The sequence below is a fragment of the Scardinius erythrophthalmus genome (assembly GCF_964197995.2).
Source record: "Scardinius erythrophthalmus genome assembly, chromosome: 3".
Classification (NCBI taxonomy): Eukaryota; Metazoa; Chordata; class Actinopteri; order Cypriniformes; family Leuciscidae; genus Scardinius; species Scardinius erythrophthalmus.
Window position 1 is genome coordinate 54,063,298 of NC_138223.1, and position 16,154 is coordinate 54,079,451.

Here is a 16,154-nt window from a genome sequence, read left to right on the forward strand (position 1 = left end):
TGGGCATTGATCACGCTAAAGCCGCGTTTGTGGATGATTCATGTTCTCACTGTGGGAACATGACTATCTCCGCGCTTCGGTCGAGACTCAATGAGCTCACTCGAGCGAGAGTCCCCCCACCCACACCCCGATCTACGGTCTCCCCGGGAGGCTGTACTTCGGCTGGTGGCCGGGGTGACCTGAGGGTAACGGTGTGGAACAAACCGCCGACTCGTCCACGGTCCACACCCCCCTCTCCAGCACTGGTACCCGCGAGTGTCCAGACTGAGACCACTGGTCCCTCTACGGAAACTGGTCCGCTGGTCCGATCCCCGTCGGCGTCCAACCCCAATACCTTTCTTCCCGGATGTGCATGAGGAGGTCACGCGGTCCTGGAAGACACCATTGTCTTCCCGCGATCGTTCGTCGACCTTCTCCGCCTTCCCACCCCTCGATAGAGCTGCTGCTTGTGGGTACACTGGGGTTCCCCCGGTGGAGCGTTCTGTCGCGATGCAGCTGTGTCCGTCAAGCGCTTCCTCTCGGGGCGACCCTAAGCACCCGTCCAAAGCCTGTAGATTTTCGTCTACCCTGGTGGCGAAGTCTTACAGAGCGGCGGGACAGGCAGCTGCCTCTCTGCATGCCCATCTTGCAGGTCTATCAGGCCCAGATGCTCAGGGACATGCACGAGGGCAGGGCTGACCCAGGGCTCTTTGATGAGCTGCGTGCCGCCACCGACCTTGCTCTCCGAGCGACGAAGGTGACCGCACGCTCCCTGGGTCAGGTGATGTCCACAGCTGTGGTCCAGGAGAGACACATGTGGTTGAACCTGGCTGATTCGTCTGCTCGACACCCCCATATCCCAGGCCGGCCTCTTCGGCGGTGTGGTCGAGGACTTTGCCCAACAGTTCTCGACCGCTCAGAATCAGACTGAGGCGATAAAGCACATTCTGCCCCGACGGCCCGCTGCTGCCTCCACCCAGCCGTCGGCACAGAATCCTCAGCCTGCTCGCCGCCGAGGGCGCCCTCCTGCGGCTCCCGCCCCTCCCGCACGGCCCCAGCAGCAGCCTCCACCCGGGCCGCGTCGTGGAGGAAGCCGCAGGAAGGCGCCACAGCCCTCTCCGGCCCCGCGGCCGGCTAAACGCCAGACTAAGCGGCGCCCCTGAGACGGGCTGCTCAGGATTGGCAGTCAGTTTTTTACAGGAGATGGTAGCAGGGCCACTCCTTCCCCCGGTGGAGGGCCGGGGGAGAATCTTTTGTTCTCCACTCCCCGCTGCTCGTCCAACGACGAGCAGTACCCTAATGTGGTTAAATAAAGAACTGATTCCCCCAATCCTGAGCACACAGAGCTCTCGGACCATAGTGCGCGCCGCCCACGGGTCCCGCCACTATCGTCCCCCTCTGTCACAGAGTTCTCGGATGACAGCATGCGCAGCCCACGGGCCACGCTCCTCTCATCCCCCTCTGTCGCCAGACCTCTGCCAGAGCACGCCCCCGTGGGACGCTGGTCCTCCCCTGGCCTCCTCTGGCAGGACGCGGCTAATGACCGTGCCCCCACACAGGGCCGCTATGCCACCCTCGCCTGGGCCGGTCATTCCGCCTCGCTGCACCACCGACGGTACGTCTGTGGTTCGTATGACCCCGCTGGTGTACTTTCTGGAGGCCTGGCTAGAGCTTCCCAGACTGTCCCGGTGGGTCGCGAGAACCATCAGGCTCGGCTACGCGATTCAGTTTGCGCGGTCTCCTCCCCGCTTCAGGGGAGTCCGCTTCACTATGGTCGGTGGCAATGCCCCTGTCATGACAGCGGAGGTCGACACCCTACTGGCGAAGGGTGCGATCGAGATTGTCCCTCCAGCCGAAATGAGGTCCGGCTTCTACAGCCCTTACTTCATTGTACCGAAGACATCCGGTGGGTTACGGCCAATCCTCGACCTGTGCATCTTGAACCGCTCCCTTCACAGGCTGCCGTTCAAGATGCTCACGGCCAAATGCATCCTCCAGTGCGTGCGGCCGCAGGATTGGTTTGCAGCGATCGACCTGAAGGACGGCCTACTTTCATGTCTCCATTTTACCTCGACACAGACCGTTCCTACGGTTTGCGTTCGAGGGGCGGGCATACCAGTACGCGGTTCTCCCATTCGGGCTAGCCCTGTCTCCTCGCGTCTTTACGAAGGTCGTCGAGGCAGCCCTTGTTCCCCTCCGGGAACACGGGGTTCGCATCCTGAACTATCTCGACGACTGGCTGATCCTAGCTCACTCTCGAGATCAGGTTTGCGAACACAGGGACCTAGTGCTCCAACACTTAGCTCGTCTGGGCCTTCGGGTCAACTGGGAGAAGAGCAAACTCTGCCCCGTGCAGAGGATCTCTTTTCTCGGTATGGAGATCGACTCGGTCGCCATGTGCTCACAGCTTACGAACACGCGTGCGCAGTCACTGCTGACTTGTCTTCGCCAATTCGAGGACAAGAGTGTGGTTCCACTGAAACTATTTCAGAGGCTCCTGGGGCATATGGCATCCGCAGCCGCAGTAACGCCGCTCAGATTGCTTCATATGAGACCGCTTCAGCTTTGGCTTCGCAATCGAGTCCCGAGGTGGGCATGGCAACACGGCACGCTCCAAGTCCCAGTGACTCCAGCCTGCCGTCAGACCTTCACCCCGTGGACGAACCTCAGTTTTCTACGGGCCGGAGTGCCCTTAGAACGAGTTTCCCGGCATGTTGTTGTATCAACAGATGCCTCCACCACGGGCTGGGGAGCCATGTGCAATGGACATGCTGCTGCGGGCTACTGGAAAGGACCCCCCACCGCCTTTGGCATGTCAATTGCCTCAAGTTGCTGGCTGTACGACTCGCCCTGCACCGCTTCCGTGCGCTGCTCAGGGGTCAGCACGTACTAGTCCGATCAGACAATACCGCGACAGTAGCGTACATCAACCATCAAGGTGGTCTACACTCCCGCCGTATGTCGCAACTCGCTCGCCACTTCCTCATATGGAGTCAGAAGCATCTGAGGTCGCTTCGAGCCATTTATATCCCAGGAGACCTGAACCAGGCGGCCGGCGAGCTGTCTCGGCTTCGGCCTCTCGCTGGAGAATGGAGACTCCATCCCCAGATGGTCCAGCTGATTTGGGATCAGTTCGGGGATGCACAGGTAGATCTGTTTGCCTCCCACGACTCGTCCCACTGGGACCTGTATTATTCCCTGACCGAGGGCACGCTCGGCACGGATGCACTGGCGCACAGCTGGCCGCGGGGCCTACGCAAGTATGTGTTTCCCCCAGTGAGCCTCCTTGCGCAGACTTTGCGCAAGATCAGGGAGGACGAGGGGCAGGTCATTTTGGTTGCCCCGTATTGGCACAACTGGACCTGGTTCTCAGAACTAGTACTTCTCGCGACAGCACCTCCCTGGCCAATTCCCCTGAGGAAGGACCTGCTTTCTCAGGGACGGGGCACCCTTTGGCACCCTCGTCCCGATCTTTGGAACCTCCACGTGTGGCTCCTGGACGGAACGAGGCAGGTTTGAGTACCCTACCACCAGCGGTGGTGGCTCCCATCACTTCCGCTAGAGCATCGTCCACAAGACATGCCTATGCGTTGAAGTGGAACCTCTTCGTCAACTGGTGTTCTTCTAAACATCAAGAACCATCGAAATGCCCGATCAGTGTCGTGCTTTCCTTCCTGCAAGAAGGGTTGGAGCGAAGGCTGTCTCCCTCCACCCTGAAAGTGTATGTTGCCGCTATTGCCGCACATCATGACGCAGTTGATGGTAAGTCTCTGGGAAAGCACAACCTGATCATCAGGTTCCTGAGGGGAGCGAGGAGACTGAATCCTCCTCGTCCTCCCCTCGTACCCTCTTGGGACCTCTCAGTGGTTTTAACTGCCCTGCAGAGTGCTCCCTTTGAGCCTCTGCAATCAGTAGAGCTTAGGTTTCTGTCAATTAAGACAGCGCTCCTGGTTGCATTGGCCTCCATCAAGAGGGTAGGGGACCTGCAGGCATTTTCGGTTGAGGAAGCGTGCCTGGAATTCGGGCCGGCTAACTCTCACGTGCTCCTGAGACCCCGGCCTGGATATGTGCCCAAGGTTCCTACCACACCCTTTCGAGACCAGGTAGTGAACCTGCAAGCGCTGCCCTTGGAGGAGGCAGACCCAGCCTTGGCACTGCTCTGTCCAGTGCGCGCCCTCCATGCTTACGTAGACAGAACGCAGTGTTTCATGACCTCAGACCAGCTCTTTGTCTGTTATGGTGGGAAGCTGAATGGAAAGGCTCTCTCCAAGCAATGGTTGTCCCACTGGATAGTGGATGCCATTGCTTTGGCATACCAGCAGCAAGGTCGACCGTGCCCCCTTGGTGTGACGGCCCACTCCACCCGGAGTGTGGCATCCTCTTGGGCTCTAGCGCATGGCGCCTCGCTAACAGACATCTGCAGAGCTGCAGGCTGGGCGACACCTAACACATTCGCGAGATTCTATAATCTCCGAGTGGAGCCAGTTTCTTCTCATGTACTCGCTTCAACTAGCCGGTACTAGATTCTGCTCAGGTGTCTTCGCTTGCTCGCCATTCTTCTCCTCGGACGGGATACGTGCGATATTCTCTTCAGGTGGGCCTAATAAGCCCTGAGTCTCCTCAAGCACTGACGACGTCAACGCCAGAGTTATGCCACTGGCAGCTTTCGCGCTTGGCTAGGTGCCTCCATGTGCATGGTTCCCCCTCTGGGCGACCCCCACATATGTATTTCCACTGTAAGCCTCTCTGAGCATGTGTCTCAAGAGCATGTGTCTCACCTTTTCATGCGTATATATCAGTAGGCTTTTATAGAAAGAAAATTTTTAAATATAACAAAGTTTTTCCTGCCATTAGTGCGACTGGTACAAAGGTCTCATTTCCAAATAAGTAAAACAAAAGGTAATAAGGTTTTTAAGAGTTTAGAGATAGCTGGCACACAAAGGAAGGTGGTCTCTAGACAAATGGACTCCTACCCCCCAAAAGGTGTCAACACTGAATGTAAATTCCCATTGTTAGCAGATGTTTCAATGTGAAAGAAGTTCTGTCTATATACTGAAATACAACGTGAAGATCGTGGCCTTTCTGTATCTCAGATTAGCCTGAGAGGCTGACAGTGAGATTTTTCAGCTTCATGTATAATGTCGGGTTCGCATCTCTTCTCTTTATATTCCAGAGCATTTGATGTTTTGTATCGATTATCTTTGAATTGATAATGAAATTGGCATGATACATTTACCTGACATAATAAATTGTTACATTTAATTATTCTAACTGACATTATTTTCATTAAAGAGTTAAAAAGAATAGTCAAACATTCACTCACAATTAATGATCCACAGATATCATTAAAACCTTTTCATTTATGGAGTCAGATGAAATAATGCGAGAATACATTTCCAAATGTATTTCATTTAATCAAAAATACTTTGCTACGAGAAAAGAAGAGACCTTCCGCGCTGGTCGGATGCCGGACTTTGGGCTTATCGAGTGCGAGCTTACAATCATATTAAAGGAGAACTCCGGTCAATTTTAACATTGAGCTCATTTTTTTTGTAAATTTGGAGTGCTGTCAATACAGAGAACAACGACAAATCGGTGTTGCCTACATCGTGTTATCCTCTTTTTAAAATTTGCACCCTGTTGACTTCAATGGGGCAAGTTTTAAACCTGCTTTTAGCCTCTTAACATCCTTGATGTGTCATTACAAGTGCACAGCCATTGTGAGTGATTCCTTCAGAGTGAACACGGGTCAATCTGACTGCAGTATATGTGGCGATGGATTCAAAACATTAAAAAATAAGACCTGTGTCGGTAATGAGAACCTTGTGTGTTTTAATACAATGTCTTTTTCATAATGTGCATAATACACAGTCAATGCTCTGTATGTCACTCAAAAGAGGGAATTTGTGTAACCGTAGTTATTAAACTTTGTAACAACGTTTTGATTTTGATTCCTGCCTCTCTTACAGATGAAGATGAGTGTGAGACGCGGAGTCCGTGTGGCGAAAACGCTCAGTGTTTCAATACACATGGAAGTTACTACTGCACCTGTGATAAAGGATTTAAATCAGATCCACCCAATTTCACAGCATCAACCGTACAGTGTGTGGGTACGAGAGGGGTTTATCTGATAAACTATGATTACTATGACTACTATGATTAAAACACTATGATTAATACCAACTGTTTCCCCAACAGATATCAATGAGTGTCTTGAGAAGACCTCTGAATGCACAGATGGTCTGGTGTGTGTGAACACCGTTGGCTCTTATAACTGCACGTGTCCTGAAGGATTTGATCGTGATGCAAGACTAAACTCATCATGTGAAGGTGAGCGGCCGCACTCGTATTGCTTTCCATTTACTGTTAATCAAACCAAAGAACTTCAGTTTCAGAAATTTCATGCTGAGACCACATGAAAATTACCCAAAAATACATATGGTTTGATGACGATAATTATCATCGAGTTTTATACATTTTTGGTATCATTTGAAATGCCTGAATTTTTGAAATGTCTGAATTTTCCAATGGTCATTTTTTTTAGGAATTATATAGGCCTAAAACAGTGATGATCTCAAGTGTACCCTCACTTTTTCATGCGTATATATCAGTAGGCTTTTATAGAAAGAAATTTTTTAAATATAACAAAGTAGAATCAATGATTTATATATTTTTTTCTGCCATTAGTGCGACTGATACAAAGGTCCCATTTCCAAATAAGTAAAACAAAAGGTAATAAGGTTTTTAAGAGTTTAGAGATAGCTGGCACACAAAGGAAGGTGGACTCTAGACAAATGGTCTCCTACCCCCCAAAAGGTGTCAACACTGAATGTAAATTCCCATTGTTAGCAGATGTTTCCATGTGAAAGAAGTTCTGTCTATATACTGAAATACAACGAGAAGACCGTGGCCTTTCTGTATCTCAGATTAGCCTGAGAGGCTGACAGTGAGATTCTCAGCTTTATGTATAATGTCGGGTTCGCATCTCTTCTCTTTATTCCAGAGCATTTGATGTTTTGTATCGATTATCTTTGAATTGATAATGAAATTGGCATGATACATTTACCTGACATAATAAATTGTTACATTTGATTATTCTAACTGACTTTGACATTATTTTCATTAAAGAGTTCAAAAGAATAGTCAAACATTCGCTCACATTTGAGCGAATCTAGTTTAAAACTAGATTAAAGTCGCATCTCTTCAGCCAGGCATTCATATAATATTTTTAATCTTACAGTTCAAATTACAATCCGGCCTCTAGTTAATAAACGCCAGAGGAGAACTGGCCCCCGACTGAGCCTGGGTTCTCCCAAGGTTTTTTTTCCTCCATTGGGTCACCTGATGGAGTTTTAGGACACCATTAGGTCACTTGATGGAGTTTTTCGGTTCCTTGCCACTGTTGCCTTTGGCTTGCTCAGTTGGGGATATTCTGGGGATATTTAATTTGATTTTATCAATCAATAAATTCCACTAGAAACAAACCTTGTTGTATTATTTTAATTTAATACTGTGAAGCTGCTTTGATACAATCTGTATTGTGAAAAGCGCTATACAAATATACTTGACTTGACTTGACTTGACATTTAATGATCCACAGACATCATTAAAACCTTTTCATTTATGGAGTCAGATGAAATAATGCGAGAATATATTTCCAAATGTATTTCATTTAATCAAAAATACTTTGCCACGAGAAAAGACAGTAACACATAGAGACCTTCCGCGCTGGTCGGATACCGGACTTTGGGCTGATCGAGTGCGAGCTTACAATCATATTAAAGGAGAACTCCGGTCAATTTTAACATTGAGCACATTTTTCTGTAAATTTGGAGTGCTGTCAATACAGAGAACAACGACAAATCGGTGTTGCCTACACCGTGTTATCCTCTTTTTAAAATTTGCACCCTGTTGACTTCAATGGGGCAAGTTTTAAACCTGCTTTTAGCCTCTTAACATCCTTGATGTGTCATTACAAGTGCACAGCCAATGTGAGTGATTCCTTCAGAGTGAACACGGGTGAATCTGACTGCAGTATATGTGGCGATGGATTCAAAACATAAAAAAATAGAACCTGTGTCGGTAATGAGAACCTTGTGTGTTTTAATACAATGTCTTTTTCATAATGTGCATAATACACAGTTAATGCTCTGTATGTCACTCAAAAGAGGGAATTTGTGTAACCGTAGTTATTAAACTTTGTAACAACGTTTCGATTTTGATTCCTGCCTCTCTTACAGATGAAGATGAGTGTGAGACGCGGAGTCCGTGTGGCGAAAGCGCTCAGTGTTTCAATACACATGGAAGTTACTACTGCACCTGTGATAAAGGATTTAAATCAGATCCACCCAATTTCACAGCATCAACCGGACAGTGTGTGGGTACGAGAGGGGTTTATCTGATAAACTATGATTACTATGACTACTATGATTAAAACACTATGATTAATACCAACTGCAAAATGATCAAATGGAATGTTCCCCTCAACCTTTTTCAAAACATTTAAAAAACTGGACGTTTTGATCTTTCAGAGAACTTTCAGAAATGACATTTTTACAAATTAATGGAAAATATTCTTAGAACATATCTTGTTTGCAGTGATGGTGTTTAAACCCATAACTAAATATGCATAGCCTAGATAATTATTAGATGTCAGATAAAAACAGAGGATTTTTTTTACCTAGTTCAAGCCCTGATTAATATCTGACCCTGATTATAACCATCCAAGATCTATGTGATGCATTTATAAATTAAGCATATAATTGAATGAAACTTGAAACATGAGGGGCTCTATCTTGCACCCAGCGCAATTGACTTTGTACACCGACGCATGTATCATTCCTATTTTGCACCCGCGCACATCGGACTTTTCCCTCCACAGACGCACGTCGGTAAACTAGCAAATGCACTTGCGCTCCCGGGGGTGGTTCAGCGTAAAGAGGAGGCGTGTTGCGGCGCAAATGTTCCCTGATTCTATTTTGCAGGTTTAGAAAACAATTCCGCCACTGACCAGGAAAAACATGCTTTGCGCATGTTATTCATATGCTGTTTTAAGGGCGCATGCTTGGCCATAATGTAGCGTGTGCACAACGCGCATACACTTTGCTTTTCTCATCTACACAGAAGCAGCAGTTTTCATTTTTGCAAATCATACATTATTACGATAGATAGATAGATAGATAGATAGATAGATAGATAGATAGATAGTTTCTTATAAAAGCATAAATCTAGCTTACACATTTACCTAAATTATCATACGCCTGTTTAACCACCAGCTTCACTTCTCTGTGTTTTACGACCCTGATGAGAACGTCAGTCTCCTCGGCTGTGAACCGCTCCTGGCGTGCGCCTGGCAAATCCGCAGTTATAACAGCAATCCGCCATGGAACAAGCGCGTCTGCTCGTAAAGGGAATGTGAGATGACGCTCTGATTGGTTTATTTCACGTTATGCCCAAACCACACCTATGAATAATGAAGCTACTTCAGACCAACCCATTTTAGATTTGCGAGACCCGCCCACAAAGTTACTTGCGTTTCGCACTTGATACTTGTGTTCCCTTTCGTGGTCACTCCGAGTTACGTCGGATGACGACTAATGGGGTTTCGCTTAGAAAGCCTATCACCTTCGAGTATATAAAACGAGCCAATGGCAATGAAATGCCATGGGTCTGCGGAATTTGCATAGCGTAGGTCCGCCCCCCTCTGGGGGTATATAAGGAAGTACGCCGGCAACATGCAGATATGTTTTCGCTTCGGAGCCGAGAGCTATTCTTCACTCCACATAGAAGCCTGAATCCTGAGTTACTCTTTATCTCTTCATCTTCGAGACGAGCGAACTCTCCGGTGTTGGTGTGATGGCGATTCCAGCGAGTGCACATTACCCTGCTGATCTGATCAGTGATCTGACAGATAGTGTGTTTCTCCCTGGCCACTTCAACATCCGCAGAGTTTTTCCTCTCAGAAAAGAGCTTGCACGCGGCACGTCTTTTTAAAGATGCCTCGCCCGTGCACTTCTGGTTGCGGTCGCAATGTGTCTAATTCTGATGGGCACAATCGCTGCTTTGTGTGTTTGGGCATTGATCACGTTAAAGCAGCGTTTGTGGATGATTCATGTTCTCACTGTGGGAACATGACCATCTCCGCGCTTCGGTCGAGACTCAATGAATCCCCCCACCCACACCCCGATCTACGGTCTCCCCGGGAGGCTGTACTTCGGCTGGTGGCCGGGGTGACCTGAGGGTAACGGTGTGGAACAAACCGCCAACTTGTCCACTACCCGACCCAGTGCGCTCGCGGCTGGACGATTGGTTTTTGGGTGCGACCCAACAGTTCTCGACTGCTCAGAAGCAGACAGAGGCGATAAAGCTCATTCTGCCCCGACGGCCCGCTGCTGCCTCCACCCAGCCGTCGGCACAGAATCCTCAGCCTGCTCGCCGCCGAGGGCGCCCTCCTGTGGCTCCCGCCCCTCCCGCACGGCCCCAGCAGCAGCCTCCACCTGGGCCGTGTCGTAGAGGAAGCCGCAGGAAGGCGCCATAGCCCTCTCCGGCCCCGCGCCCCGCTAAACGCCAGGCTAAGCGGTGCCCCTGAGACGGGCTGCTCAGGATTGGCAGTCAGTTTTTTACAGGAGATGGTAGCAGGGCCACTCCACAAGAGAGAATCTTTTGTTCTCCACTCCCCGCTGCTCGTCCAACGACCAGCAGTACCCTAATGTGGTTAAAGAAAGAACTGATTCCCCCAATCCTGAGCACACAGAGTTCTCGGACCATAGTGCGCACCGCCCACGGGTCCCGCCACTATCGTCCCCCTCTGTCACAGAGTTCTCGGATGACAGCACGCACCGCCCACGGGCCACGCTCCTCTCATCCCCCTCTGTCGCCAGACCCCTGCCAGAGCACGTCCCCGTGGGACGCTGGTCCTCCCCTGGCCTCCTCTGGCAGGACGCAGCTAATGACCGTGCACCCGCACAGGGCCGCTATGCCACCCTCGCCTAGGCCGGTCATTCCGCCTCGCTGCACCACCGACGGCACTTTCTGGAGGCCTGGCTAGAGCTTCCAAGACTGTCCCACTGGGTCGCGAGAACCATCAGGCTCGGCTACGCGATTCAGTTCGCGTGGTCTCCTCCCCGCTTCAGGGGAGTCCGCTTCACTATGGTCGGTGGCAATGCCCCTGTCATGAGAGCGGAGGTCAACACCCTACTGGCGAAGGGTGCGATCGAGATTGTCCCTCCAGCCGAAATGATGTCCGGCTTCTACAGCCCTTACTTCATTGTACCGAAGACATCCGGTGGGTTACGGCCAATCCTCGACCTGCGCATCTTGAACCGCTCCCTTCACAGGCTGCCGTTCAAGATGCTCACGGCCAAATGCATCCTCCAGTGCGTGCGGCCGCAGGATTGGTTTGCAGCGATCAACCTGAAGGACGCCTACTTCCATGTCTCCATTTTACCTCGACACAGACCGTTCCTACGGTTTGCTTTCGAGGGGCGGGCATACCAGTACGCGGTTCTCCCATTCGGGCTAGCCCTGTCTCCTCGCGTCTTTACGAAGGTCGTCGAGGCAGCCCTTGTTCCCCTCCGGGAACACGGGGTTCGCATCCTGAACTATCTCGACGACTGGCTGATCCTAGCTCACTCTCGAGATCAGGTTTGCGAACACAGGGACCTAGTGCTACAGCACTTTGCTCGTCTGGGCCTTCGGGTCAACTGGGAGAAGAGCAAACTCTGCCCCGTGCAGAGGATCTCTTTTCTCGGTATGGAGATCGACTCGGTCGCCAGGTGCTCGCAGCTACTGCTGACTTGTCTTCGCCAATTCGAGAACAAGATTGTGGTTCCACTGAAACTATTTCAGAGGCTCCTGGGGCATATGGCATCCGCAGCCGCAGTAACGCTGCTCAGATTGCTTCATATGAGACCGCTTCAGCTTTGGCTTCGCGATCGAGTCCCGAGGTGGGCATGGCAACACGGCACGCTCCAAGTCCCAGTGACTCCAGCCTGCCGTCAGACCTTCACCCCGTGGACGAACCTCAGTTTTCTACGGGCCGGAGTGCCCTTAGAACGAGTTTCCCGGCATGTTGTTGTATCAACAGATGCCTCCACCACGGGCTGGGGCGCCATGTGCAATGGACATGCTGCCGCGGGCTCCTGGACAGGACCCCAGCGCCTTTGGCATGTCAATTGCCTCAAGTTGTTGGCTGTAGACACGACTCGCCCTGCACCGCTTCCGTGCGCTGCTCAGGGGTCAGCACGTACTAGTCCGATCAGACAATACCGCGACAGTAGCGTACATCAACCATCAAGGTGGTCTACACTCCCGCCGTATGTCGCAACTCGCTCGCCACTTCCTCATATGGAGTCAGAAGCATCTGAGGTCGCTTCGAGCCATTTATATCCCGGGAGACCTGAACCAGGCGGCCGACGAGCTGTCTCGGCTTCGGCCTCTCGCTGGAGAATGGAGACTCCATCCCCAGACGGTCCAGCTGATTTGGGATCAGTTCGGGGACGCACAGGTAGATCTGTTTGCCTCCCACGACTCGTCCCACTGGGACCTGTATTATTCCCTGACCGAGGGCACGCTCGGCACGGATGCACTGGCGCACAGCTGGCCGCGGGGCCTACGCAAGTATGCGTTTCCCCCAGTGAGCCTCCTTGCCAGACTTTGCGTAAGATCAGGGAGGACGAGGGGCAGGTCATTTTGGTTGCCCCGTATTGGCACAACTGGAACTGGTTCTCAGAACTAGTACTTCTCGCGACAGCACCTCCCTGGCCAATTCCCCTGAGGAAGGACCTGCTTTCTCAGGGACGGGGCACCCTTTGGCACCCTCGTCCCGATCTTTGGAACCTCCACGTGTGGCTCCTGGACGGGACGAGGCAGGTTTGAGTACCCTACCACCAGCGGTGGTGGCTCCCATCACTTCCGCTAGAGCATCGTCCACAAGACATGCCTATGCATTGAAGTGGAACCTCTTCGTCAACTGGTGTTCTTCTAAACATCAAGAACCCTCGAAATGCCCGATCAGTGTCGTGCTTTCCTTCCTGCAAGAAGGGTTGGAGCGAAGGCTGTCTCCCTCCTCCCTGAAAGTGTATGTTGCCGCTATTGCCGCACATCACGACGCAGTTGATGGTAAGTCTCTGGGAAAGCACGACCTGATCATCAGGTTCCTGAGTGGAGCCAGGAGACTGAATCCTCCTCGTCCTCCCCTCGTACCCTCTTGGGACCTCTCAGTGGTTTTAACTGCCCTGCAGAGTGCTCCCTTTGAGCCTCTGCAATCAGTAGAGCTTAGGTTTCTGTCAATTAAGACAGCGCTCCTGGTTGCATTGGCCTCCATCAAGAGGGTAGGGGACCTTCAGGCATTTTCGGTTGAGGAAGCGTGCCTGGAATTCGGGCCGGCTAACTCTCACGTGATCCTGAGACCCCGGCCTGGATATGTGCCCAAGGTTCCTACCACACCCTTTCGAGACCAGGTAGTGAACCTGCAAGCGCTGCCCTTGGAGGAGGCAGACCCAGCCTTGGCACTGCTCTGTCCAGTGCGCGTCCTCCGTGCTTACGTAGACAGAACGCAGTGTTTCAGGACCTCAGACCAGTTCTTTGTCTGTTATGGTGGGAAGCTGAAGGGAAAGGCTCTCTCCAAGCAATGGTTGTCCCACTGGATAGTGGACGCCATTGCTTTGGCATACCAGCAGCAAGGTCGACCGTGCCCCCTTGGTGTGACGGCCCACTCCACCTGGAGTGTGGCATCCTCTTGGGCTCTAGCGCATGGCGCCTCGCTAACAGACATCTGCAGAGCTGCAGGCTGGGCGACACCTGACACCTAACACATTCGCGAGATTCTATAATCTCCGAGTGGAGCCAGTTTCTTCTCATGTACTCGCTTCAACTAGCTGGTACTAGATTCTGCTCAGGTGTCTTCGCTTGCTCGCCATTCTTCTCCACGGACGGGATACGTGTGATATTCTCTTCAGGTGAGCCTAATAAGCCCTGAGTCTCCTCCAGCACTGACGACGTCAACACCAGAGTTATGCCACTGGCAGCTTTCGCGCTTGGCTAGGTGCCTCCATGTGCATGGTTCCCCCTCTGGGTGACCCCCACATGTGTATTTCCACTGTAAGCCTCTCTGAGCATATGTCTCAAGTGTACCCTCACTTTTTCATGCGTATATATCAGTAGGCTTTTATAGAAAGAAAAATGTTAAATATAACAAAGTTTTTCCTGCCATTAGTGCGACTGGTACAAAGGTCTCATTTCCAAATAAGTAAAACAAAAGGTAATAAGGTTTTTAAGAGTTTAGAGATAGCTGGCACACAAAGGAAGGTGGTCTCTAGACAAATGGTCTCCTACCCCCCAAAAGGTGTCAACACTGAATGTAAATTCCCATTGTTAGCAGATGTTTCCATGTGAAAGAAGTTCTGTCTATATACTGAAATACAATGAGAAGATCGTGGCCTTTCTGTATCTCAGATTAGCCTGAGAGGCTGACAGTGAGATTCTCAGCTTCATGTATAATGTCGGGTTCGCATCTCTTCTCTTTATATTCCAGAGCATTTGATGTTTTGTATCGATTATCTTTGAATTGATAATGAAATTGGCATGATACATTTACCTGACATAATAAATTGTTACATTTGATTATTCTAACTGACTTTGACATTATTTTCATTAAAGAGTTAAAAAGAATAGTCAAGCATTCGCTCACAATTAATGATCCACAGATATCATTAAAACCTTTTCATTTATGGAATGAATGTATTTCATTTAATCAAAAATACTTTGCCACGAGAAAAGACAGTAACACATAGAGACCTTCCGCGCTGGTCGGATGCCGGACTTTGGGCTTATCGAGTGCGAGCTTACAATCATATTAAAGGAGAACTCCGGTCAATTTTAACATTGAGCTCATTTTTTTGTACATTTGGAGTGCTGTCAATACAGAGAACAACGACAAATCGGTGTTGCCTACACCGTGTTATCCTCTTTTTAAAATTTGCACCCTGTTGACTTCAATGGGGCAAGTTTTAAACCTGATTTAGCCTCTTAACATCCTTGATGTGTCATTACAAGTGCACAGCCATTGTGAGTGATTCCTTCAGAGTGAACACGGGTGAATCTGACTGCAGTATATGTGGCGATGGATTCAAAACATAAAAAAATAGGACCTGTGTCGGTAATGAGAACCTTGTGTGTTTTAATACAATGTCTTTTTCATAATGTGCATAATACACAGTTAATGCTCTGTATGTCACTCAAAAGAGGGAATGTGTGTAACCGTAGTTATTAAACTTTGTAACAACATTTCGATTTTGATTCCTGCCTCTCTTACAGATGAAGATGAGTGTGAGACGCGGAGTCTGTGTGGCGAAAACGCTCAGTGTTTCAATACACATGGAAGTTACTACTGCACCTGTGATAAAGGATTTAAATCAGATCCACCCAATTTCACAGCATCAACTGGACAGTGTGTGGGTACGAGAGGGATTTATCTGATAAACTATGATTACTATGACTACTATGATTAAAACACTATGATTAATACCAACTGTTTCCCCAACAGATATCAATGAGTGTCTTGAGAAGACCTCTGAATGCACAGATGGTCTGGTGTGTGTGAACACCGTTGGCTCTTATAACTGCACGTGTCCTGAAGGATTTGATCGTGATGCAAGACTAGACTCATCATGTGAAGGTGAGCGGCCTCACTCGTATTGCTTTCCATTTACTGTTAATCAAACCAAAGAACCTCAGTTTCAGAAATTTCATGCTGAGACCACATGAAAATTACCCCAAAATACATATGGTTTGATGACGATAATTATCATCGAGTATTATACATGTTTGGTATCATTTGAAATGTCAGAATTTTTGAAATGTCAGAATTTTCCCTTGGTCATTTTTTTTTAGGAATTATATTGGCCTAAAACAGTGATGATCTCAAGTGTACCCTCACTTTTTCATGCGTATATATCAGTAGGCTTTTATAGAAAGAAAATTTTTAAATATAACAAAGTAGAATCAATGATTTATATATTTTTTTCCTGCCATTAGTGCGACTGGTACAAAGGTCTCATTTCCAAATAAGTAAAACAAAAGGTAATAAGGTTTTTAAGAGTTTAGAGATAGCTGGCACACAAAGGAAGGTGGTCTCTAGACAAATGGACTCCTACCCCCCAAAAGGTGTCAACACT

The 16,154-nt window shown here is 49.5% G+C and overlaps 1 protein-coding gene across 1 annotated transcript in view; it reads left to right on the plus strand.

Moving 5' to 3' along the window:
- Positions 1-16,154, plus strand: part of LOC308687967 (uncharacterized protein) — a gene marked incomplete at its 5' end in the record, with an annotated part of 168,805 nt that overhangs the window by 59,067 nt on the left and 93,584 nt on the right. The window contains 5 exons of the mRNA XM_081360784.1: positions 5,949-6,089; positions 6,178-6,309; positions 8,220-8,360; positions 15,295-15,435; positions 15,524-15,655. Coding sequence (XP_081216910.1) covers positions 5,949-6,089; positions 6,178-6,309; positions 8,220-8,360; positions 15,295-15,435; positions 15,524-15,655 — 687 coding nt within the window. The remainder of the gene's footprint in view (positions 1-5,948; positions 6,090-6,177; positions 6,310-8,219; positions 8,361-15,294; positions 15,436-15,523; positions 15,656-16,154) is intronic.